The 23,301-nt window shown below is 50.9% G+C and overlaps 1 protein-coding gene across 2 annotated transcripts in view; it reads right to left on the minus strand.

Moving 5' to 3' along the window:
* ATP11C (ATPase phospholipid transporting 11C) overlaps positions 1 to 21,518 on the minus strand; it is a 59,461-nt gene extending 37,943 nt beyond the window's left edge. For both annotated transcript variants that reach the window (XM_005148268.3, XM_031048236.2), the window contains exons 1-2: positions 21,407 to 21,518; positions 1,033 to 1,152 (exon numbers count right to left, since the gene is read on the minus strand). In XM_005148268.3, the coding sequence (XP_005148325.1) occupies positions 1,033 to 1,152; positions 21,407 to 21,433 (147 nt within the window). In that variant the 5' untranslated portion in view covers positions 21,434 to 21,518. The remainder of the gene's footprint in view (positions 1 to 1,032; positions 1,153 to 21,406) is intronic.
* Positions 21,519 to 23,301: the final 1,783 nt, after the last annotated feature.

Genomic DNA, 23,301 nt, shown 5'->3' on the forward strand with positions numbered 1-23,301 from the left:
ATTTGATAAGAAAAGACCGGTCAGGTAAGAAGAGTCGATGCCAAGCAAATGCAAATGGAGAAAAAACAGCAAGGACACTACATTCAAGAATAAATCAGGGAAGAAGCAGAATTAGTGCTAAAGCAAAGCATTGCCAGAGAGGGAACTGAAACAGGAAGGATCCTCTTGGCTGCCAGGGAAGCATCAATGGGAATGGGGCACAAGTTAAAGATGGTTACACATCAAACCTTTCCCCAGCATAAGCTGAGACAGCACAGACATAAATACAAATAAGATTCAAGCTGTATAAAAAAGGAAAGGAGAAGGAAAAGCCCCCCCTTACAGCTCAAGGACATGAAACCAAAGCCTGACTGCATGCCGAGCATCCTGAATCTAAGCGACATAATCTGTATCCAGCTGTGTTGACAATATGGGATGCCACTTGTTTGATATTTCCCTCAAATTGGCTTCGAAGCTTTTGAAACAGCTTCATGAATGTCATGGAAAGAAAAAGCTAAGCAGAAGGCAGATGGGTGTCATCGCAGCTCTCCACCATAAACAAAAGCTGCATTAATACTGTCTGAATGTTTCCCCTTTCATCCCAAGGGATAAACAGAGCATGGTTATTTTTGTCCTGTCTCAGGAGAGGAAAAAAAAATCCATGGAACAAAATAAGAAATAAGGGAATTGTGTTTTCCTATCCATTTATAAAATATCATCCCCACTGCCTTCTGCAAATCTGAGCTGCTGGCATCTCATGCTGTGTCACACTTCACCTGTCCTCTCTTCCCAAAGGGAATGCTAAGAGACATTTAAAAGGAAAACCCAAATCAAACCAAACCAACCCCATAAACCCAATGTGTCCATGTGCTTTGCTCTCATCCAGCCTAGAAGGAACTTGTACACACCCCCACTGGGATTGATAGGAAGAAAAAGAGACCAATAGAGAGGCTGGAGCTGTGGTGTAAGGTATGTACCAGGCTGCTCCACTGCCATCCATCCTTGAGGAATCCAGAGTCCCTAAGTTACTCTGGACATGGGGAACAAGCTCACCTTGGAGGAGACGATCCTGTTGTCGCAGAACTTCTGTGCCACGTATGCATCTGTTTCCGAAACCGGCCGGTGCCCGACCACCACAGTGCGTGTACCGACCCGCTTCTCCTCCCCAGCACACTGCGGGACAACAGGAAAGGGGGAAAATCAGCCTTTAGGTCAAAAAAAAGGTCAAATATTTGCACTAACGGTTTCTAGCTGACTGCACCGCAGCGTTCACTGGAAATAAGGGGGCTGGAGCCCTAAAAGTTCCCTCCTCTGCTCCAGCAAAAGGATGGGGAACAGAAGCACACATAAGGTCTTAAAGCAAAACCAGTACAACACCGAGACTATAACCTGGGGTCCCCATCCCTGCTCAGTCACTGATCCCACCAGGGCAAGTCACTGCTCATGTTCACTGTGCTCCTGCCCTATGCAGGGCAGCTGATCACAGAATGGGTTAGGTTGGAAAGGAACTTAAAGATCCCCCATGGGCAGGGACACCTTCCATGATGTGCCCATCTGCCAGGCAAGTTTTCCTTCTCAAAGGAGAATGTATCTTGACCAAGCACTTTAAGTCATAAGGAATATAATCTATTTGCTACACATTTCTTCCAAGATCCAACCTGCAAAGCCCTTGGGTCTCTACACAGGCTTTAAATCTGGACCTCATGGGATACAATGGAAACTGCACCCTCCTTTATGCTTGCTCTCCTGTCAAACCCTCAAGTCCACCCTAAATATCCCAACACCACTCTGGTGCTCAAAGAACTGGGATTTAGCCTTAAAAAAGATGCACTTCTGCTATTGTAATATCTCAAATAAAACCAGAACTAACAAAGCTGTTTCACATCCCAAGCCTCCCAAAAGACATGTGGAGTGCCAGCAGCACCTGCTTGTCTTGCTGGGGGGGTATTTTAAAGCAGGAGATGTCACCAGTGAGTGATAACATGGGTTTGCTGCCCTGCAGCACCAGGGGAAGGACAAGGGGAACTGCAGCAGAACAACCTGAGAAGGGAAGCAAAGTGGCTTTACAGGAGCCCATCACCATGGGCTCTGTTTCCATCAGCTTCCAGCACACTCGAGGCTTTCTGTGGACTGGAAAAGCCTGCTTTGAAAAGCAAGAAAACTGTGCAATAGGTTAAAAACCAGCTTTTCATTCTGTCCAGGTTCCACCTCGCATACAACAAATGTCCCTGCCACAGATGCTCACAGCCAAGGGAGGAGAGCTGGCACCAGGAAGTCTATTGCAAGGTCAAACTTCAAGTTACAAAGCATGGCCTTAAAACACCTATAAAGTGTGATCTTAGGCCAAACCAAGGTGGTCTTAGAGTTGTGGATTTTAGAACATAAGAGGATTTGTCACTGTTCACGGTTCAAGGGCATAAACAGGCGACACAGCTGCTAAAGCACCAGCGGACACTGTTCATACTCCACTTAATCATTAATCTTCAACCCTAGAGCTTGTTTGCTTTGAAACCCCACCAGGGCAGGTGCCACAAATGCCAAATCCTTGCCCTGTGTCAGCTGCCCGTCATGGGCTCAGCCCTGGCTCCGGCTCAGCATCCTGGTCATCCAAAGGGCCCACTGCAGGGAGCTTGTCAAGTGAAACCCAGCTAGAGAAAAGGCGCTCTGAAAAGCCATGCTGAGAAGCAAGGCCTGGGAGCGATGCTTGGGAAAGGGTAAAACACCAAAAGGAAAAGCCTAAACAAATTAAAAGGTAAAAACCTAAACCAGCCCTATCCGTGTACCTGGAGCAGCAGCAACTGAATGGATCCGGCTGCTCCAGGAGCGGGATCTGCCCAAAGGAAGCAGCAGCTCTTCCTTCCCCTGGCTCCCCACCCATGTCTGCAGCACCTTTAATCACAGCAGTGCTTTTACACTCTACAGCATCCTCAAGCCTCCAGGGGATGATGCTTAGAGCAGAAGAAAAAAGCTTCTTGCAGCCCCATAACATGTCCCTGCATATCCTGGATGCAGAGCCTGCAGCAGCCACCAGCACCCAGGCAGCTCCCATCTCCACTGGGCACATCTGGCTCTCCCAAACATGGACTGGGCACATCTGGATCCCAGTTAGGGAACGTCACCAGCCCAGCACAGGCTGACCACCCTCCCAGCCTCATCACCACTACCCACAGCAGCAAACAGCACATCTGAAAGAGAAACTACACCCCAAAAAGGTTCCCTGATGTATCTGCTGCATTAAAGATATTGCAGCTATTGGTCTTGCCAACAGGCACCCCGGGAGTGAAAGCCAGAGCCATTCATCCATGCCACGGCAGTGCCAGGGAGCAAGGACAGACTGTCCCCAAGCATGAAGTCCCCATCACATCCCCAGGCATCCCTCCGGCATGGGCAGGAAATGCGAGCTTCCCTGCCATGCTGCCAGCAGGGCGATGGGAAGGGTGAGGGTTTGCCCAACACAGGCATTGACATGGGAGCAACAGAGTTCTTGTTAAAACAGTCCTGGAAAAACATACACAGGGATTCATTCTGCAAGAGTATCCATAAATAGCCATGGAAAACCGGGAGATGTGAAGCCCTGGGGCTTTCACCCCTCAACTCCCCTTCAGTTATGGACATGGAGCTGCTGGAGCGAGTGCAGGGGAGGCCATGGAGCTGCTGCGAGGGCTGGAGCAGCTCTGCTCTGGAGCCAGGCTGAGAGAGCTGGGCTGGGGCAGCCTGGAGAAGAAAAGGCTCCTGAAGGGGAGACCTGAGAGCAGCTCCAGTGCCTAAAGGGGCTGCAGGAAACCTGGAGAGGGGCTTGGGACAAGGGCCTGTAGGGACAGGCCAAGGGGAATGGCTTTAAGCTGCCAGAACAGGGGAGACTGAGATGAGCTCTTAGGCAGAAGCTCTTCCCTGTGAGGGTGCTGAGGCGCTGGCACAGGGTGCCCAGAGAAGCTGTGGCTGCCCCATCCCTGGCAGTGTTCAAGGCCAGGTTGGACACAGGGGCCTGGAGCAGCTGCTGCAGTGGAAGGTGTCCCTGCCTGTGGCAGGGGTTGGAGCTGGAGGAGCTTTGAGGTCCCTTCCAGCCCAAACCATTCTGGGATTCTATGAAGCACATCCCACAAAGATCCATGGTGCACAGGAGCCCTCTGCACTCCCAGCACAGGGACAAGTCCTCACTCTCTGGTCTACCCAAGACTCCCACCGCCTCTCCTGGCATTTCACTCCCCATTCCCTCCACCATGGCACAGCCACGCACAAGGGGCTGGCTCAGCTCAGCAATTAAAAGCTCTTACTTTGACAAGCCCACCTCCAACAGCTCACTAATAGATTGCTAAGTCTTAATAACAGCTCTCAGCGGAGACCTAAGACGAGATTTAGGGAGTAACTGCCAGGCTTTGGGGAAAACCATAACCCATGCAGATTAGCAGGGAGAGGATTTAGAGACTTTTCCCAACTGCTTTTCATTCAAAAAGAATTAATTCTGATAGAAGAAGAAAAAAATTGAAAGAAAGAAAGAAAATATTTCTTGGATCCAATTCAAACAGCAGCCTCATTGCCTGCGGGGTTTTATAAAGCCCACGGTCCACAGCACAAGGGTCAGCTCGTGCAAGCAAAAGCCAGATTCTTCTGCTGTTTAGAGCCAAGCCTGCCAAAAGGATAACTGGAGGAAAACAGGACTGTGCTCCCCCCATACACCTGCATCACCTCCCTGGGCCTCAAGCATGGTGTACACAGGAGCACTGGGAGACCAGAGCGATCTATAGGGATGAGTAGTGTCAGACTGCCCACAGGAGGGTCTGGGAGTGCTGTTGGGAGCCCTAATAACCCAGATGAGCTCCCAACAGCACCCCAGGGGACACCACACACCCCACGAATCAAAAGGATGGAGAGGAGGAGGTTGCTCTTGGGAAGAGCCACTGTCCTGCCTGCATCACCTGGAGAACAGCCCCAGACAAGCAGTGATTCAAGGTTCAGTTCAGGGCTCCTGTTCCACTGCCCCAGCATCCCACCAAGTCCATCATTGAGTTAATCACCAAGAGGACATCCAAACCAGATGTCCCCTGAAGGAGCTCAGCTGGAAGAGAACACCCAGAGAGTGAAACACAGATCACAGGAGGTAGAGATGAGGGTAGTGATGCTGCCCTGCCAGGAGCATCCTCTCGAGCTGGCAGCTCACCATCAATCCTCACTGCACACCTCGAGCAGGACCAGGTGCCCAGGCTGCAGTAACCAATAACGGCATCATCACCACTGATGCAGGTACACACAGCAGGGCAGAGTGCTGCTGTGCTACATCCCTCCTCATGCCATGGAGAAATCCAGGTACAGAACATATTCCTGTTAAATAGCTCCATGTAACCCAACTTCCCTCTCCTTTCAACTTGGTATAAAGCTCACTTTTTGCCCAAAGCAGCAGTTCTGAAAAGAGGGCATACGGGATAATGCTTTTGTACCTTGCCCACATTTAAAAAACCCATCAAAACACATCAATAGGTCAATTGAGGCTTGGCATTTTGGTATAAGCTTTTCTGGAGGAGTCAGAACAGGTACAATTTGAAGGGCATCAGATCAAGGCTATAAAAGCCAATGACTGCAGCTAATGACCCAGCATCATTTATGACTTGAAGTTGCTGGAGCATTACACAGAGATGGCAAAATTATATCCACAGCCCACACCACTCCCCAGGTTCTTTGCCTGAGCTTCGACAAGCCTCTTTTCATGCCCCTTTCCCATCTGTGCCCTTCTCCCACAGGGATGTCCTGCCCAAGCACAGCAGCTCCTGGCTGGAAAAGCTCCTCTTTCCCCAGATCTCTGGGAATCCTTCCCAGCAGCAGGCACAGGACCTGCGCTCAGGAGAAGCTGCAAAACTGGGTAAAAACCAGCAAACCTGGGTAAAAATTAATGGAGTGGGACCGAGTTCAACAGGAGAGGTGAACCCGCGCTCTGCAGCCGCCGCTAACACGAAGCCACTTGAAGCAGGCTATTTCTAGGGCAGCTACAAAACACAGGGTTTAATTATATCCTCCATATGGAAAACAAATGTCTGTGCTACCTGCTGGCCCCGTTTCCAGGGATATAGTGGCAGAAAAAGACATCTCCCCATCATTCCGTGTACTCCAGTTTCAGAAAGCACCTAAATCACAACAAACTGAGTAAAAGAAACTCCTTTCATGTTTGTTGGAGATATCTCCAAGCCGCAAAGTAAACACTAAATAACACAGAGGGGAAATAAGGCCTAATACAAACCACAGGCATTTTAAAGGAGTCATCTGCTAAAACAAGAGATAATTACACAGTACAAGTGCAAAGCTCAACCCTTTCAATGAAATCACAGCTTATATTAAATAGATGCAGGGGAAGGATTAAATCACATTACGCAGCTTAGAACTCATGAATGGTTTAAAGTCAAATCACTCCTGTATTGCTCCAGTTATCATAGAGTAGTCGAGAAGACGACCTGGTTTACCAAACAAGCATGCAGAAATAACACCACCTCCAAACACAGCCTGTTCCAGCTCCCGGCTCCTTTAGTGCAAAGCCACCACGGAAAACGCATCCACAAGGCTAAAAAGCCTCCATAAATTTACCATCTCATCCAGAAGCTGTTGTGGAAAAGGCTCTCCCAGCACAGTGACCTTGTTGCCCACCCAGTATCTATTGAATTGAATTAGATTCCTGCCAACCTTTCTTTTCCCCTTTATCCTTAGTCGTTTCTATGCAAGTACAAGCAATGCTCTAAGTAAAGACTTAATAATTTAGCAGCCTGGACTATGCTTACCCACAGAGACCACATTTTTAGGCAGATGTCCTGATGAAAAGAGAATGCCATCGATCGGGATCAACTCAAGTGCCCTCCCCTATAGGGAAGGGTCAATAACACGCACAGTCCTCTGGGAAAAAACAACATTGCACTTCAAATACAAAGAGCCCTAAGGTCCAAAAGGAAGAAATGAAGGTGAGCACAGCTCCAAACTCATTTCCCACCGGAGGAGAGTTCTGCTCCTCATCCCTAAGCAGAAGAAAACCATGTGAGCCACAGACCAGGCAGAACAACAAGCAAGAGCAAAGGGGAGTCAATAGAGAACAAAAGAAACATTGAATCGGTTGAGTTGAAAGGGACCTTAAAGGGTTTGGCTCCAGCCACAAAAGCCAAAGTTCCCAGGTCAATGTCAGAGGCTCTGCCCATCCTGCTCTGCAAGGCAGGGGAGCACAGGAGCAGCCTGGCTGCTCGGCTGCTGCTCTGCACCTTAAAGATGACCTCAAAGCTCCTCCAGCTCCAACCCCTGCCACAGGCAGGGACACCTTCCACTGCAGCAGCTGCTCCAAGCCCCTGTGTCCAACCTGGCCTTGAACACTGCCAGGGATGGGGCAGCCACAGCTTCTCTGGGCACCCTGTGCCAGCGCCTCAGCACCCTCACAGGGAAGAGCTTCTGCCTAAGAGCTCATCTCAGTCTCCCCTGTTCTGGCAGCTTCAAGCCATTCCCCTTGCCCTGTCCCTTACAGGCCCTTGGCCAAAGCCCCTCTCCAGGTTTCCCATAGCCACATTGGCCACTGGAGCTGCTCTAAACTCAGGCTCCATGAACTTCAGAACCTGCAGCCAACACAACTGTTCCTGCAGCCAAGTTCCTTCAACTCAAGACTGGAGTAACAGCGTTCAAAAGGCTGAGAGAACATCACTGAGTGTCCTGGTTTGGGTCTAACGGTTCTGTCTCAAAGAAAAGCAGAGGAACCCATCCCAGAAAGGTACAGGAGTGCAGAGCACCACTTTATTTCACATGCAGGATCAGTGCAGGTGGTGTTTCACTTGGACTTCACCCTGCAGAGCAGCATGGAGCCCTGCTGAAAGCTGAGAGCATCACCCAGCACATGCACAGCCGCAACAGCAGCAGCGCTGCTGAGATCACAGCAGGGTTACTGCACACAAGAGGCTTGGGGCATTTCTGCACAGGGGGAAAGTGCCCAAGGCACAAACTTGAGGTCTGGGCACTCTGATGCCCAACGCTGCAGCCTTCCCCATCCTGCCTTGGGGACCAGCTCCCAGGGCCAACGGGAGGCAGCAGGGCCCCAGCAGCACAGGCCAAAGGCAAATACAGTTGGGCTCACTTCTCAGCTCTAAACAGCTCTCTGCAGGAGAAGACAATGAGGCTTTCTAGAAACTTCTGCTGCCTTCCCCTGCCTGCTGCCAGGAGATGGGCACCGCACATGGAACCCTCATGGAACCATCACAGAACCCTCACAGAACACTGATGTCACAGTGACAGTGGAGAACTTGAGGGGCTGCTGGTGCCACAGCCCTTCAGTCTGCTGAGCAGCAGGACCCAGCCTGGCTGCTCGGGGGACACTCGGTGCCAGGAGTCGGAACCGAGCGGTGCTGGAGCCGTCCTCAGGGGAGGCATCCTCAGCGTCGGCCATGCCTCGAAGAGGTGACACGGGAGCACCTTGGGCTGCTGCCACCCACCTCCCGTAAAAGAAAACTCCCTTCAGGCTTTGCCTGATGAACCCTGGGACCTGACCAGGCAATTTTGTCTTTCAGAGACCTCTGCAGGCCACTCCTTCCCCGTTGCCCTCTGGAAGCTCATCTCCTGCTTCCACGTCCGCTCCATCCAGTGGGGCAACAACGGGAGCTGCGTGGTTATCGCAGATAACCTCTTCGAAAGGGAAGTTCTTAGCAAGAGGGGAGCGCGCAGGGTCCTGAAGGCCGACAACATGAATGAGTTCCTCGACCGCCTCCACCTGCATGGATTCTGCAGGATGGAGGAGGACATGGAGATATCCATGTCCATCAGCGAGCTGCAGGCAGTGGCGGCAGCAGCAGGACCTGCTCCGGGGCAGGTACGTTGGTTCCTCTGCACACAAAAGAGCCCTCAATCATCTTGTGGCAGCTGCTCAATGCTGACAAGATACACGGCAGCAACACCATTATTGACAACGGGCCCATTCCACACTCAGGTGCTCTAAAACGAGACCTGTTTGGGTTTCTCCATTGGATTTTAGGCTTTTGAAGACCCTGCACTTCTTTCTCTGCTCCCAGCACCTGGAAACACAAGGGTGCTTATGACTGACCAAAACTCTACCCTAACATTGCATTCAGCCCAAACACCTGAGCTTTAAAAGGCCCCAGAAAGTCCTGTTGAACACCCCAGTTTGCCTTTTGCGATGCAGATGCTACTTCCCACATCTCTGTCTCTCTCCTCCTTGCACCGATGGCAACTGACTCCTCTCCTTTGCATTTTGTAGCTGCTCTTCTACTACCATCCCTACTTCCAGAGGGATTACCCCAACCTGGAGAGGATCCAGGGGATGGCAGAAAGCGCCATGGAGCGCCTGAGAGCAGCCACTGCAGCCCCCCCGCACCCCAGCGTCCAGGGCACCAGGAGGAGAAAACGCCAGCGTGGTGCTGAGTCTGGTGCTGCAACCACCCCAGACACCGGTGGCCCATCTGCACCTAAACGCAGGCGTAGGTAGATGGCAACAGCCATAGAGTAGGGATAGGTTATAGGTTAGTGTAGGGGTAAGTTACTGTTGTTGGGGGTTCAATAGGTTATAGGTTAGGATAGGGGTAAGTTACTGTTGTTGGGGGTTCAATAGGTTATAGGTTAGTGTAGGGGTAAGTTACTGTTGTTGGGGTTTCAATAGGTTATAGGTTAGGATAGGGGTAAGTTACTGTTGTTGGGGTTTCAATAGGTTATAGGTTAGGATAGGGGTAAGTTACTGTTGTTGGGGTTTCAATAGGTTATAGGTTAGGATAGGGGTAAGTTACTGGTGTTGGGGTTTCAATAGGTTATAGGTTAGGATAGGGGTAAGTTACTGTTGTTGGGGTTTCAATAGGTTATAGGTTAGGATAGGGGTAAGTTACTGTTGTTGGGGTTTCAATAGGTTATAGGTTAGGATAGGGGTAAGCAGCTCTGTTTGTTGTTTGCTAAATTTTTCTTAGAATCATAGAATTATAGGATAGTTGTAGTTGTAGTTTAGTTGTAGGATAGTTAGGGTTGGAAAGGATTTCAAGAGCTTCTAGCTCCAAGCTCCCTGCCATGGGCAATGACACTTGACACCAGAGCATGGCTCCCAAGGCTCTGTCCAACCAGGACTTGAACATTGCCAGGGATGCAGCATTTACCACTTCCCTGGGCACCCTGTGCCAGCGCCTCAGCACCCTCACAGGGAACAATCTGCCTCATTCCTCAACCGAACTGCTCGTGTTGCAGTGCAAACCCATCACCCCTTGTCCTGTCACTGCAGTCCCTGATGAAGGATCCCTCTCTGGCACCCTCGTAGGCCCCTTCACACACTGGAAGCTGCTCTGAATAAACATTGCTGATATAAATGGCATCATTTCTCGTCAACCAAAGCTGCCGTTTGCTGCCTCTGCAGTCTCACAGTCACTGACTCCACACCCAGCCCGGGGGTTGCCTTCAGGGACATGAAGGGTTTGGCTCCAGCCACAAAAGCCAAAGGTCCCATGCATGAGAAGATCATGGAATGGTTTGGGTTGAAGGGACCTCAAAGCTCCTCCAGCTCCAACCCCTGCCACAGGCAGGGACACCTTCCACTGCAGCAGCTGCTCCAAACCCCTGTGTCCAACCTGGCCTTGAACTCTGCCAGGGATGGGGCAGCCACAGCTTCTCTGGGATTAATAAAAGAAAGGACCAAGGACCAAGACTTTGTCCTTTAGGCCATGGTCAACAAATGATGGGGCTCAACACACAGACCTCATCCCTGGTCCGAATGGAAATGACAATATGATGGATGATGTGTAGCACATCATTATCAAGCCACACTGCCCTATCCTTAATGCTAGTCCTAGTCCATCCAGTGACCTAAGTGGCCCTGGCCAGAGCCTGTCCCTATGTCCCCTCCATCCCAAGGATGTGCTGTTTCACCATATGGGCATGCAGGAAGGTCACCTTCACCAAGGACGATGGGCTGGAGAACAGCAGAGCCCAACCAGGCTGAGTTTCCTGGAAAAGCTGACTTGGACAAATAAAGGCACTGATAAAAACAGAGACAGACAGGGCAGGGTGGAGGAACAGGGGAAAGGGCTACTTGAAAGTTTTAGGAAGGGTGGAGAGAGGAAATACAAGTTTCTTTCCCTAGATAACACATTTACAGCATGGTCCAGCCCTCTCCATATAGATCATAGCTTCTGTTTGCTGTCAGGTTCACACACGATGCAGAAAGCCATACACCAAAGCCAGCTGCCATCTTCTGGGACAGCATCATTTCAGTGTGGCTGGCTTATGGGATATCTCTTGCTCCCGCCTCAAACCATCCAACCTCTGGAAGTTTTCAGGATCTCAGCTCTTTTTTCCCCCTTTGCTCATCCTGGAATACAGGCAGAGGGCTTTTATTCTTGGCAGTCCAAAGGAAAAGTCCAACCAGCGCGCTGCCAGCATTGAGAATTTAGGCTCAGAGGAACACTTCAAACTTGAGAACTGAAAAAGGACATTGAACGAGAGCCAAATGTTTTGCAGAGGTCACAAAGCAAATACAACGAGGTCTTCCCATCTCTGAACCTCCTGCTCAAGCTGTGCGCATATGTCTGCTCATCGGCAGCTATTTTAGCAGGGCACAAGCTCTGCAGAGCAGTGATTTGCCCTGACAAAAGCTAAAATAAGAGCTAACTGGAAAAAAACCCTCCCAGTTTGCAGTTGTCCAGCTCGCATCGGCCAGCAGAGCTGTAATTTGATGGTTTTCCCGTTGCTTTATGGTCCTCCAAAGCCTTAGCTCTTCAGTTATGGAAACAAAAATGCACCCTTAAATACCATGTTGTGCATCCCAGCCCAGCCAGGCTTTACTCTGACCTCTGCCTCCTACAAGCGTTTTGCCCCTTTTTAAGGTTTTTCATCATTTCAGAGCAGGCTAACGAATGACCAGCAAGGAACCCATTTCCCAAAGCAGTTTCCTCCCTTTCCTTACGGAAACAAGGATGCCCCCCAACAGGGGTAGATGCTTCAGATACCATCACTGCAGCAGCCCAGAAGCTGGTACCCAGGGCTGCCCAACTTATATCCTCCAGGTAAAGCTTTCTGCAGGGAGGATGTCCTACTTCCCACATACCCAGAGAGATGGAAGGGCAGGTCCAGGCATCATGAGATGACTGAGCCCCACACCAGCATCATGGGGTGATCATCACCAGTACTGCAATGGGCACCCAAGGTCCCAGCCCCTCCATTCAGGTAAAGTTTCTCAACTCTGAAAAAACCCAAAAAGCTGCATTTTTCTAACCCACCCTGTGCTCTACTGCAGAGCAATGTCTTTACAGAAGTAGCAGGAGATAAAAGGCAGAAGAGAAGGAGAAATCACCTACTTCACGCATTGCTCCACATCCAAAATCAGCCATGGATCTCACTGGGCGCAGTTTATGTCCGGATACTGCAGTAACCAGCAGTTTCACCCATGGGGCTGCAGGCACAGTTACATGAGGACACTGAATCAGTGCAACCCACCCATTCAGGACAGAAATCCTCCACATGTGGCCTAGAACTGTTTATCTTCAGGAAATCCTTTTGGCTCATGTTCCTGCCAGGCTGGGAGAAGCGGCTGCAGAGCAGCCCCAGTGAAGCACAACCTGCCCAAGGCTGACCGAGCATCCGCACTGAGCAACACCAGCACTGCATTTTGCAGTGGGAAGGAAATCCACTTATCCACAGGGACATAGAGACAAGGTCTGGGACAGCCCTGGGATGCTGAGCTTGGTACTCAAAGGGTTTCAGTGTGGTCCATCAGCTGCAGAACAGGGCAGCATCCCAGGAGATGACTCACAGCCATCCCCATCCACTGTTTTCCCTAAACACTGGGATCAGGGCATTCCTACTCTCACAGCTACAAGACAAGCTCAAACCCAACATTTCCTCTCTTTGCACATCTGATCTTCCCACATTGCACTTACTGGAATGGTACTTGTCAAGTGGAAAGTCCCACTTCCATCCATTCAACTGCCCAGGAGGAAACCACCCCACAGAAACAATGTCTTAGTGATATGGTTTAGTGGTGGATTTGGCAGTGCTGGGGTAAAGGTTAGGCTTGATGATCTTAAAGATCTTTTACAACGTGGCTGATTCTATGTGCTCAAGAGTATTGATTTGGCTGATGCAAGGATGATGCCCTCTGGATATCACAGCTAATTCTAGTGCACTCCCTCAGCAAACATGTATAAGAAAAGGTAAGCTGGAAGGAAAGGGCAAAAGAGTAAGAACTAAACAAATAGGACTAAAACCCATCCACAACTCAGAGTGAACGAGACTGACACGCAAAACACCACTAAAACATAAGAAATCAATCAATATTGCATTCTAAGCTTGGCTTTGCAGCCCATATAAGAGAAAGCCTGCTCTGAGTGTGTACACTCAGTGCAGCCCTAATGCAGTGCTCGGGGCACTACAGGCAGCTTGGTTTCATGTGAACACTGGGAAGGAATTCCCCAGAAATCACCCCAAAAGGTGCAAGGGCTGCTCACAAAGTGCATTTTGTGTTTTCCCTACATTTAACTTCCCAGCAGTGAGATTTTATAATGATTTTTTCCCTTTTAAGCCAACTGAGACTCAGGCAATGGAGCCCAGCATCACTGCAGCCTGGTGGTGCTTGGGATTTATTACTGCTGGAAAGATCCTGGATTGCAATACCAAAGAAAGGGAAAAAGCAGCTTCAAATAGTCTAGTCTGGCCTGTTGCACATCTTACTCGGCTCTTCTAGAGCCTTAACAAGACAAATAGCATCCCTCTGGCTTGCAAATCAGTGCCTCTGCCACAATACTGCAAACAAATTACATCTACCAAGTGAGTGTTGCCTCTGCTTCCCACTTTAATAGCTTTATATCAACTTATGAAGGTATACAGCGTGCTTTAAGATAGGCAGGACACAAAGACCGCTTGCTGCCCCTTTGAAAATACACAGCTAGGAATTACCAAGCCCAAGGGCCCTTTCACCTATAGATGCTGCACAATTCAGCTGAAATCACAAGGGAAAAGCACACAGCAAAGCATTACTCATCCAAGGCCACAAAGGAGCTTGACAGGAAACTTGTCTGAGTTGTGAGAAACACCAAGGAGCCTGATTTGCTCTCAAAATACCTGGCTATGAGAGCTCCTTTCTGCTGCAGGAGGAGAGGAAAGAGCCCTTTACAAACAGCCGGATCTGAACTAAGTGCATTAGGCTTTCAGTAAGGAGAGCAGGATAAATATCTCTGAACCACAGCCGCTATCCATTACAACTGGGTGTCAAGAGCAGGCATGCCTTTAGATTAAACTGGCTTCAGCTGGAATTGCACCTCAAACTGAATGACTAAAGCTATTGGATTCTACAAATCATCCCGGATTCTGGCTACACCCGAGAAACAGCCCATATGCAAAAATACGTATTTAATGCACCTATATATATTGCACATATACATAATTAATGCATACATATTGTATACATGTATATTTAATGCATATATATGTATTGAAGTCACTGCAGCTTGTGGGCAGAACAGGCTTTTCCTGACACAGCAGCCAGGCATGAGCTGGGAAAAGGCAGGAGACCTTTTAAAGCAGGAAGTTTCATGTTTCCCCAGGCTACAAGTTGAGCAAACCAAGCTTAAACAGGCATGCCCATCCGCCTGTCGAGTACCAACATCCACCCTCACCATGTAAGGTGATGGCAATCCATGTAACAGCTCCAAGTCTTGGCGTGAAGTTTACTGCAAAAAGCCAAATCTAAATGCCCAAATCAAATGGTAACCAAGTAGTGAACAAGTCACGGTGGGATATTGAATCATTCAAAGCAATTCAGCACGCTGCAGTGTGATGGTTACACTGGACAGTGACAGGGGATGCCTTGTAGTTGTAGAGCCAGCCAGCAAAAAGGGTGCAGGAGACCCAGGACGAGCAAAACTATGGAGAGAATAGCAAATGGTTCATAGTCATCAGCACAACATGCAGCAGCAGTGTCCCTGTTCCCTACACATTTCCAATGAGCAGGACACACTTTCTGACCACACGTGTCCCCAGGACACAGTCAGAGCACAGCATCTCACTGAAGCATCCTTCATACAGATCACTGCTATACAGCCACCCAGCAGTCTGAGGTTCCTCAACACAGTGATTCATTATACGGGCAGCAAAGAACCACAGCCCAGCACCCTGAGCTGCTGGGATCAGCCTCTGCATGGTCCCCACCACATACAGAAAGCTGCAAAGCCCCCAGGTTAACAAAGGGAAATACCAAATAGACCCTTGCCAGGGAAATAGGGGCACAGCCACAGCTTCTCTGGCGCCACCCTGCTGCCAGCGCCTCAGCACCCTCCCAGGGAAGAGCTTCTGACTAAGAGCTCATTACAGTCTCCCCTGTTCTGGCAGCTTAAAGCCAGTTCCCCTTGGACTGTCCTACAGGCCCTTGTCCCAAGCCCCTCTCCAGCTTTCCTGCAGACCCCTTTAGGCACTGGAGCTGCTCTCAGGTCTCCCCTTCAGGAGCCTTCTCTACTCCAGGTGAACAGATGGCCATGGGATGGACAATGAGAGCAGAGTTAAATTCTGAAACCCATGGATAAGTGTTTTCTAAGCTCACCCATGGGATTGTGTTGGGCACAGGGCAAAAGCAGCCAATGCTCCTACCATAGTCTACACCCATTCCCTGGGCAGGGCTCAGTGGGGACCAGAGGACACTTCAGGGCAGAGGGCATCAAAGCCACCATCAAGCTGCAAAACGCACACACCAGGAAAAAACCTCAACTAGCACCTCCAGCCCCAACACCACACCTCCTACACACAGCTGCATACATACAGGAAACTCCCTTAGAAAACCCCCAACCAAATGCTGCCAGGGCAAGGCAAAAGGGGTTAACATGCTGCACTCAGCCACCCCATGCCCATGTTCCTGTGTCCACCACCAACAAGGACAGTGGGTTAAAGTCCCACATGGGGACACAAGTCCCACACCACGAGGAATTAGCAGCTAGAGTTGCTTTTCTGTTGCACACCTCTCGTAAGTTAAGTGATGCAAAAAAGCGTGGTACCACAGGAGGAGGATGCTCACATGGACCCATCCTGATGTCGCTACAACCTTGCCAGTGGTACAACAACAAACTAACCTTTGGTGTGAAGGTTTCTCCTGGCTGTACAGACTCCAACAATAGACTCCAGCCTCTCTGCTGTTAACTGGTATTCACACAGAACCCCTACCTTAGAGAGGAACATCAATGGTCACAGCCAGAAAGCAGCCGTTTTACTCAGAAGTAGGAAGTGCACAAACAAAGGCAACAGGATGAAATCAGAGGGCAAAGCTGAAAAAGCTTGCTATTAATAGCCAGCCTGTTTGCTTTGACAGTTTTGGTTGTTAAAAGCAGATTGCCATGCCTTCAGCTGCAGCTCTGGACCTTCCCCACACAGCCCCCACTACCATTATTACTCTTCTATGCAACTGGAGGCACAAATGATGCTGAGTGATGAATAAGACACAGCCTCAAGACACGTGTTCCTCCCCACTGGGAAGCATTACTGCACAGCACAGTTTAACTGGCAGACCCATTCCCATTAATGTTGACCAAGATGCTCTCCAATCCCCCCCTTACAGCCAACCTCTCCAAACTTTAACTACACACATGAATCTTTCATGCAGCTGCTTGTCCAGTGCTGGGAAAAGGAGGTTTTTGTCTGAGTTTTTATGTATTTATAGCCAAATGGTTGAGCTATTTCTGGGAATAAGGCTACAGTTAGGACACTGCTGTGAAAGGTTAGAGAGATGGGTACAGGGATCTGAGAAACTCCCATAGGATGGTTAGGGTTGGAAAGAACCTTAAGATCATTGAGTTCCAACCCCCATGTCCCTATTTTCCAGGGTAAGGGCATCCATGAGGGATTGCAGCAGTAGCAAACAGCCTTTTGCAGCTCCAGGTTCCCCATTTGAGCCTCTGATGTCTCTGTGGTCACACATAAGCTGCTAAAAGGGAACTGGTCCTTATCAGGTTAAATAAACACCATAAATTCCAAGCAACGGCCATGAAAACAAGTCACTCCATTGAAATCCATAGTGGTTTGGAAGCAGAACGAAGACCCTTCAATCCCAGCTTTTGCTGCTGCAGGTTTGGGTCACATAATGGAAACAAAATGCTTCTGGCGCAAGCTGGAGCCAGGCACAAGGTATATGAGTAGAGACTCACACTCCAGGTGTTAACATAGCTGGAGTGTGGGGGGGAAAGGGCTCCAAACTCCTACCATGCTCTTCGTTCCTATTAGAAGGGGAACTGCAGTCACCACACTGGCATGTTTGGTTCACACTCTCTATAAAAAGGCAAGCGTTGAAAGAAAATCACAGATGTGCTCCGGGTCCTAAAATAGACTGTATTACACATTGCTGCAAAACCCAAAGACGAGAGAGGTAAACCAGCATCTCCTCCAACCCCGCGCTCAGACATCTCCCAACATCGCTCCTGGGGCTCTCCCACTGCCCCTCCTCACCCATCCCAAAAGCCAATAGGGAGTTTATTTCCCTTCTATAAGGGACTTTGGGCCATTTCTCATCGCGCTGCTGGTTGAATGGGTGCTCCAATGTTGGGGGTGCTTTTCCTGCAGAGCACTAGGCAGGACATGCCCTGTAGTGCTCCATTGCATGCCCCACTCCTTCCCAGGCTTGAATCACCTCCCCAGCCTCCGGTACACACCTCTTAGATCAACAAACACCTTCTCTGAGACCTTCCTCCTGCCTTTATTCCTCCCCAAAGCTTTGGGGCCAGCAAGGTTGTGGCTGCCCCATCCCTGGCAGTGTTCAAGGCCAGGTTGGACACAGGGGCTTGGAGCAGCTGCTGCAGTGGAAGGTGTCCCTGCCCGTGGCAGGGGTTGGAGCTGGGTGAGCTTTGAGGTCCCTTCCAACACAAAGCATCTGTAACACAAGAGGACAAACCACCCTGTGCTGGTCCTGCCTATGGCTCAGCCTGGTGGCTGGGACATCCCAACCCAGACCCTCTCCACAACAGCACCAGCCTTTCTCCCCTTGCTATGTGAGGATGGGGGAACTACAGGCTGGGCTTGCAGAAATACAGCAAAGCCTCAACGGAGCCCTAAATCCCACACCATGCACCGCTTGTGCATATATAAGCCCCATCCACAGGCACAGGATGAGTCCCACACCATTCTGGGAAGGGTAAGGGTTTGGAAAGGAGATTTGTGACACTCAGGATGACTTCAATGATGGAAACCCTTCCAGAGGCAGCACAGTGGCCACAGGCAGGGGATGCAGAGCAAGGGGAGCCTGGCTGGGACCCCCCCATAGATGACATTAAAGCCAGCCTTGACTGCCCATCCCCTCAACCCTGCCTCAGGGTGCTCACACACTGTTTACATTAGGTAAAATAAGCCCGATATGGAAAAGCTCCAAGTGAAAGCAATCACTGAGCATGCAAAATTAGGAGTCGTAATGGGACAAAGGCTTTAGGGCTGCACCAAGCAACCCCCTGTGATTCCTTACTGTTCCTCTGCAATGTGTCCAGTGGGCACAACAAGGAACAGGTCCTGACCCAGGGAAGCTGCTAAGTCTTAATGGAGGACACCACACAGCACCAACCTAACGCAGGGTACCCCCATAACTGGAGACCCCAGGAGACCAGTAAAGGAACATCATGACAAGGTAAAGGCACCAAGTCACAACAGAGGTCCAGCCCAGGGACAAGCACCATGTGCCCATGTAAAAGGCATCGTCTTTCCCCCAGTATCAGGCAGTGTTCTCGAGAGCCAGCAGCTCAGCACTTGCTAAGCACCAGGGATTTACCGTGGCATGGGCAGCAAAGAGGATCAGGCCCCAGCGGATGTAGTTAATATAAAAGGGAATAACACAACAAAGGTCCTGTTAGACCCGCACAAACACACACAACAATCCCTGCTCCCAATTATAGACTGCTTGTTGTTACCCTGGGTTTTAAACAAGAGGAGGAAAACACCCAAGGACCACAGAGCAAGAGACACAGGCAGGATGCTAGCCAACACGGGGCATCCCAAGAGGAGGGACAGCACCCATAGGTGCCCCCATCGCTTCTGCACTGATCAGGGTGACAGCTGAAATACAAGCTAAATGAGAGGAAGAACTGAAAACAACAGGGGCCATCAGCAACATTTCTCTTCCGTTGTATCTCACTTACTTCTCCCAGCAGCTGGATTCAGCACGGCAGATCTGCGGTGCAGCTGTGGCCTGAGGGACGCCACACATCCCCTACCTCTGGGAAAAACCCAGGTGACTCATCCTTAAGGGGAAAACAAGGCACATTGTCTTTAAGGCATGACTCAGGGACCAGCAGCTCCCAGGTGCCTGCCAAGGGAGGTTGGAAGTGGGTATCACTCATCCCAAAATCCTACAAAGGAAGACTGACACAAACTCCCTGCGTCACCAATGCACTTTCCTACGCACTCCCACAACATTCCCCACAACAGCCATACAAGGAGCATGAGACTATAAATAAGACTCCAATGGCAGACTCCATTCCAGTAAAGAACTGAAGTTGTATTTCAAAGTGGACAGTGTGTTCTGGAAGTGGATTACCTGTGGCCATTCAATCCCTCCTCCCCACAGCGATCCCAACTCTGCTCTGCTTTCAGCAGGGATGATTTTCAGCAGTGTACAATTAGAAGTTCAGGACCCAATTTGTTTCTGCAGAGAGCATGAGGCTGTACCCCTGGGCAGCAAAGCAGCCCCATATACACCACTCTGCCCTTCTTGCCTGTTTTAACATCCCCTTCCATACTCTATCCAGGATAAGAAGCTTATGGGAGGGACTAAGAGAACCACATAACAGTCTTGTTGATAGGGCAAGGCACGTTCATCATCCCTAAGCTGTGAAATACATCTGAAAACAGTTTAATACCCATTGGTATTTGAGCCTCTGACAGGGACCAGAGTGAAGAGGTGACAATGTTAGTCTAAGTAGCCCTATGGGATCTTAAGTGTCAGATAAACCGCAGCCTTTAATAACACAGAATCATAGAATCCCAGACTGGTTTGGGCTGAAGGGACCTTAAAGCTCCTCCAGCTCCAACCCCTGCCAGGGGCAGGGGCACCTTCCACTGCAGCAGCTGCTCCAAGCCCCTGTGTCCAACCTGGCCTTGAACACTGCCAGGGATGGGACACAACTGCAGTGGCAATGCCACTGCTGCAAGGCAAGCATCACTTGAAGCCCGTGCTACCCATCCAGATGAACACCATGCGTCGTCCTCTCCTCCACAGAGCAGGAGCAGAGATCCAAAGCTCCGGGAAGATCTTGCAAGGCTGGGGACAGGGCAGAGCCTCTGCAGCACAGTGGAAGCTGCTATCTGCCCATGGCTGGGGGACCCATGCACCACCTTGATAACAAACACAGCTCAACTGCCCAAACGCCACTCTCAAAGCCAGTATGTGGAAAACAAGGTCCAAAACCCCTCAACAACACTTTCAGCTGCACTCAGAGGAGATGCTCCACATCCCAACCACCTCCTGGGGTAGGAAACACATAACACAAAGCAGAGGTAAACTGAAAGCCATCAAAGCCAGAAACTCAGAGCACTGAGATTAGAGCCATTTGTCCCCAGGGCTGCAAACCAGTAGCTGCAGTAGGTGTGTTCTCCACAGGGCTAACCCAGAGCCTGCAACAGAAACACAGCCTGCAAATGGGAAGTTGAACCATTTCTTCCCCCTTCCAGCACTGCTGCAGAGAGACCTCCAGACTAAAGGATGAGATTAAAGTCCCTTGTTCAGGAAGGCTGGGAATCCAGCCCGAACAGCTCCACACCAAAAGTGGATATGGGAATGCATCTCCCAGGGGTTCTGGCCTTGCAGGCAGAGCCCATTATTCTGGCAGGTAACGGGGTGCCAAGAGGTGCAATGTGCCTCAGGGAACAGCTCCTGAACCTCCATGGGTGCCTTTGCTGCTCTAACAACACACGCCTGGTGTATAAACTCCAGGAACTTTGTGAACCACGCACTGCACAATAAATGACACCAGTAAATAAAGAGGAGCTCCTGAAGGAGCTGTCAGAACACCGGGATTAGCGCACTTGCTATGGGAAGAGAGGAAAAAATGAGTAATTACAGAGTTCAGGCCAAGCAATGAGGTCACGGTGAAATCTCCCAGTCGCTTATGTGGCACCGGGAAGGGTTCTAAGGTATCCGGGTGGCAAAGCGGCGAGAAGCACCCTTAGAAGTGCCCTGCATCCCACCGGGATAAACCCGCGGGTTGCGTGCGCGCTTCCAGGCACCGGCACGTGCCCTCCTCTAGGTTCTGGGGTGGGAAACGAAAGAATAGGGCTCGGGCACTGACAGCAACAGCAAGTTCCCGGTTGGAGCCGCAGCGCGGCGGGGCCCTGCCGTGGGGTTCCCCTGCGGCTCCCATCGGGAGCGCTGCGCCCCGACCCCCCCCCGGCACCCGAGAAAACCACCGCTAACCGGGAAACACCAGCAGGAAACGGCAACGGCAACAGCGAGCTCCTCCCGCCCGGGCCCCGCACTCACCAGGCGGCTGAGGCTGCGGCGGAGCATCGCGGCAGCGCCCGGCCCCGCCGCCCTCACCGCCGCATCCCCGCTCGGTCCATGGTGGCGGAGCCCCGCCGCGCTGCACCGCACGGCAGAGCCCGGCACGGAACGGATCCGATCAGCCCCGCTCGGCCCCGCTCGGCTGCAGGCACTTCCCCCGCGCCCCCGCTTTTGTCCCGCCGCCGCCCGCCCCGGAGCAGGCTGGGAGCTGTAGTGCGGGACGGGGCCGGCGGGGGGAGCCCGCACAGCCCCCGGGGCTCGTCCTAAGGATGGAGGCAGCGGCAGCCCCGCTGCACCCCCTCAAAGCGCTGGGTACGGGCTGGTCCTTAACGCTGTGCCAGGGGATAACGCTCTGGCACGAAAGCACATCGATGCTCGAGCATCACGAGCACCTCGGAGCGCTGTCCCCGAGTCAGAGTGACCAGGGAAGGGGTTTCCTTCTTCCCTCTGCAAACTGGACCCGGGAGGCTCCATGCGCATCCCCCACGAGCACATCCCGCAGGGACAGCGTTGGGTGGGTAAACAGCCAAAGAGCAAGTCCGGGCTCAATCCTGCAGCAGCTTACAATACCCGGGCACAGGAGCTGATCAGCTCTTCTCAATGTCCCCATCCTTTTGGCTACATGCAGGCCAAACCCACATCCCTCTTGCCTCCAGGCTGGGATAACACTAGTGGAAACAGCACTTCCTCAAGGGAGCATCTCCCCAGTCCAGAGGGTACAGAGCAGGGAAATGTTTCTACATAAACCACCAGAATTGAGAAAGAGAAGATGTAACCTAACAAATCCTGTTGTGTTTTTGACATTGCTATTGCATGAGGGTAAAACAGCATTTCCGGTAGCAATATCCTCTGTAACAGCACAGGGTAGAGAGTTTTCCTGGTGCTTCCCCTTGCTAACAGCCCCAGGGATCTGTCGGAAACAAAGGCCTGCTCAGTCCCAACACCAGGAGCCACTTCCACTTCAGCAGCCAGCATCGCTCCAGTTTGAAAGCAGGCTTCACCCTGGACACTGAGCAAACTCACCTCATTGCACCATGACTGGGCCCAGAGGACAGCTATGGGCTTCTAGAGACCCTGAAACCAGAGATTTTCACTGGGCATCTTAAAAGCAAGAATAGCACCACAGACATTTGCTGTGAGGGTGCTGAGGTGCTGGCACAGGGTGCCCAGAAAAGCTGTGGCTGCCCCATCCCTGGCAGTGTTCAAGGCCAGGTTGGACACAGGGGCTTGGAGCAGCTGCTGCAGTGGAAGGTGTTGGGACTGGAAGTGGATGAGCTTTAAGCTCCTTTCCAACCCAAACCATTCCCTGATTCCATGACCAAGGCACCAACCACCACATTTGCTCTATGAAGCACCACCTGTGTGTCAGTGCAACCCTTCCGCTTCTCCCTGTGCAGCTGCACTGCTCCTTACCTTGCCACACAAAAGCCTAACCACAACAGAGGAAACCAGGAAACAATGCTCAGTGCTTTTGAACACATCCTAAATAATGAATGGGGATTGTTCAACACCTTCACATAATGCCCAACCAGCTCAATTCCAGGCTTCCTCACACAAAAACAGCAGCAGAGAACTAAAACTTAGGACTGGGGCACTGCTCTTTTGTTACTTTTCTGATTGTATTGAGCCTGTTGTGGCTAGAAGAGGGAGCTGTTGTTCTCTGATGTGTTCCCTGCCTGCATGTTGAACAGAGCAGTGATGGATGATGAGCCAACAGCCTTTGTTTGTGGCCAGGCACCCATTGTTGCCAAGGCAGCCTGGCTTACCTGACCTACAGAAGAAAAACAGCTACACTTTGCCCTTCAGTATGATCCTAGAGGTGCAGTTACTCCTCATCCCTCACCTTTACAAGCTGCAGCCCCTATCCAGTTTAG

This window comes from Melopsittacus undulatus, chromosome 6 (genome assembly GCF_012275295.1).
Source record: "Melopsittacus undulatus isolate bMelUnd1 chromosome 6, bMelUnd1.mat.Z, whole genome shotgun sequence".
Lineage (NCBI taxonomy): Eukaryota > Metazoa > Chordata > Aves > Psittaciformes > Psittaculidae > Melopsittacus > Melopsittacus undulatus.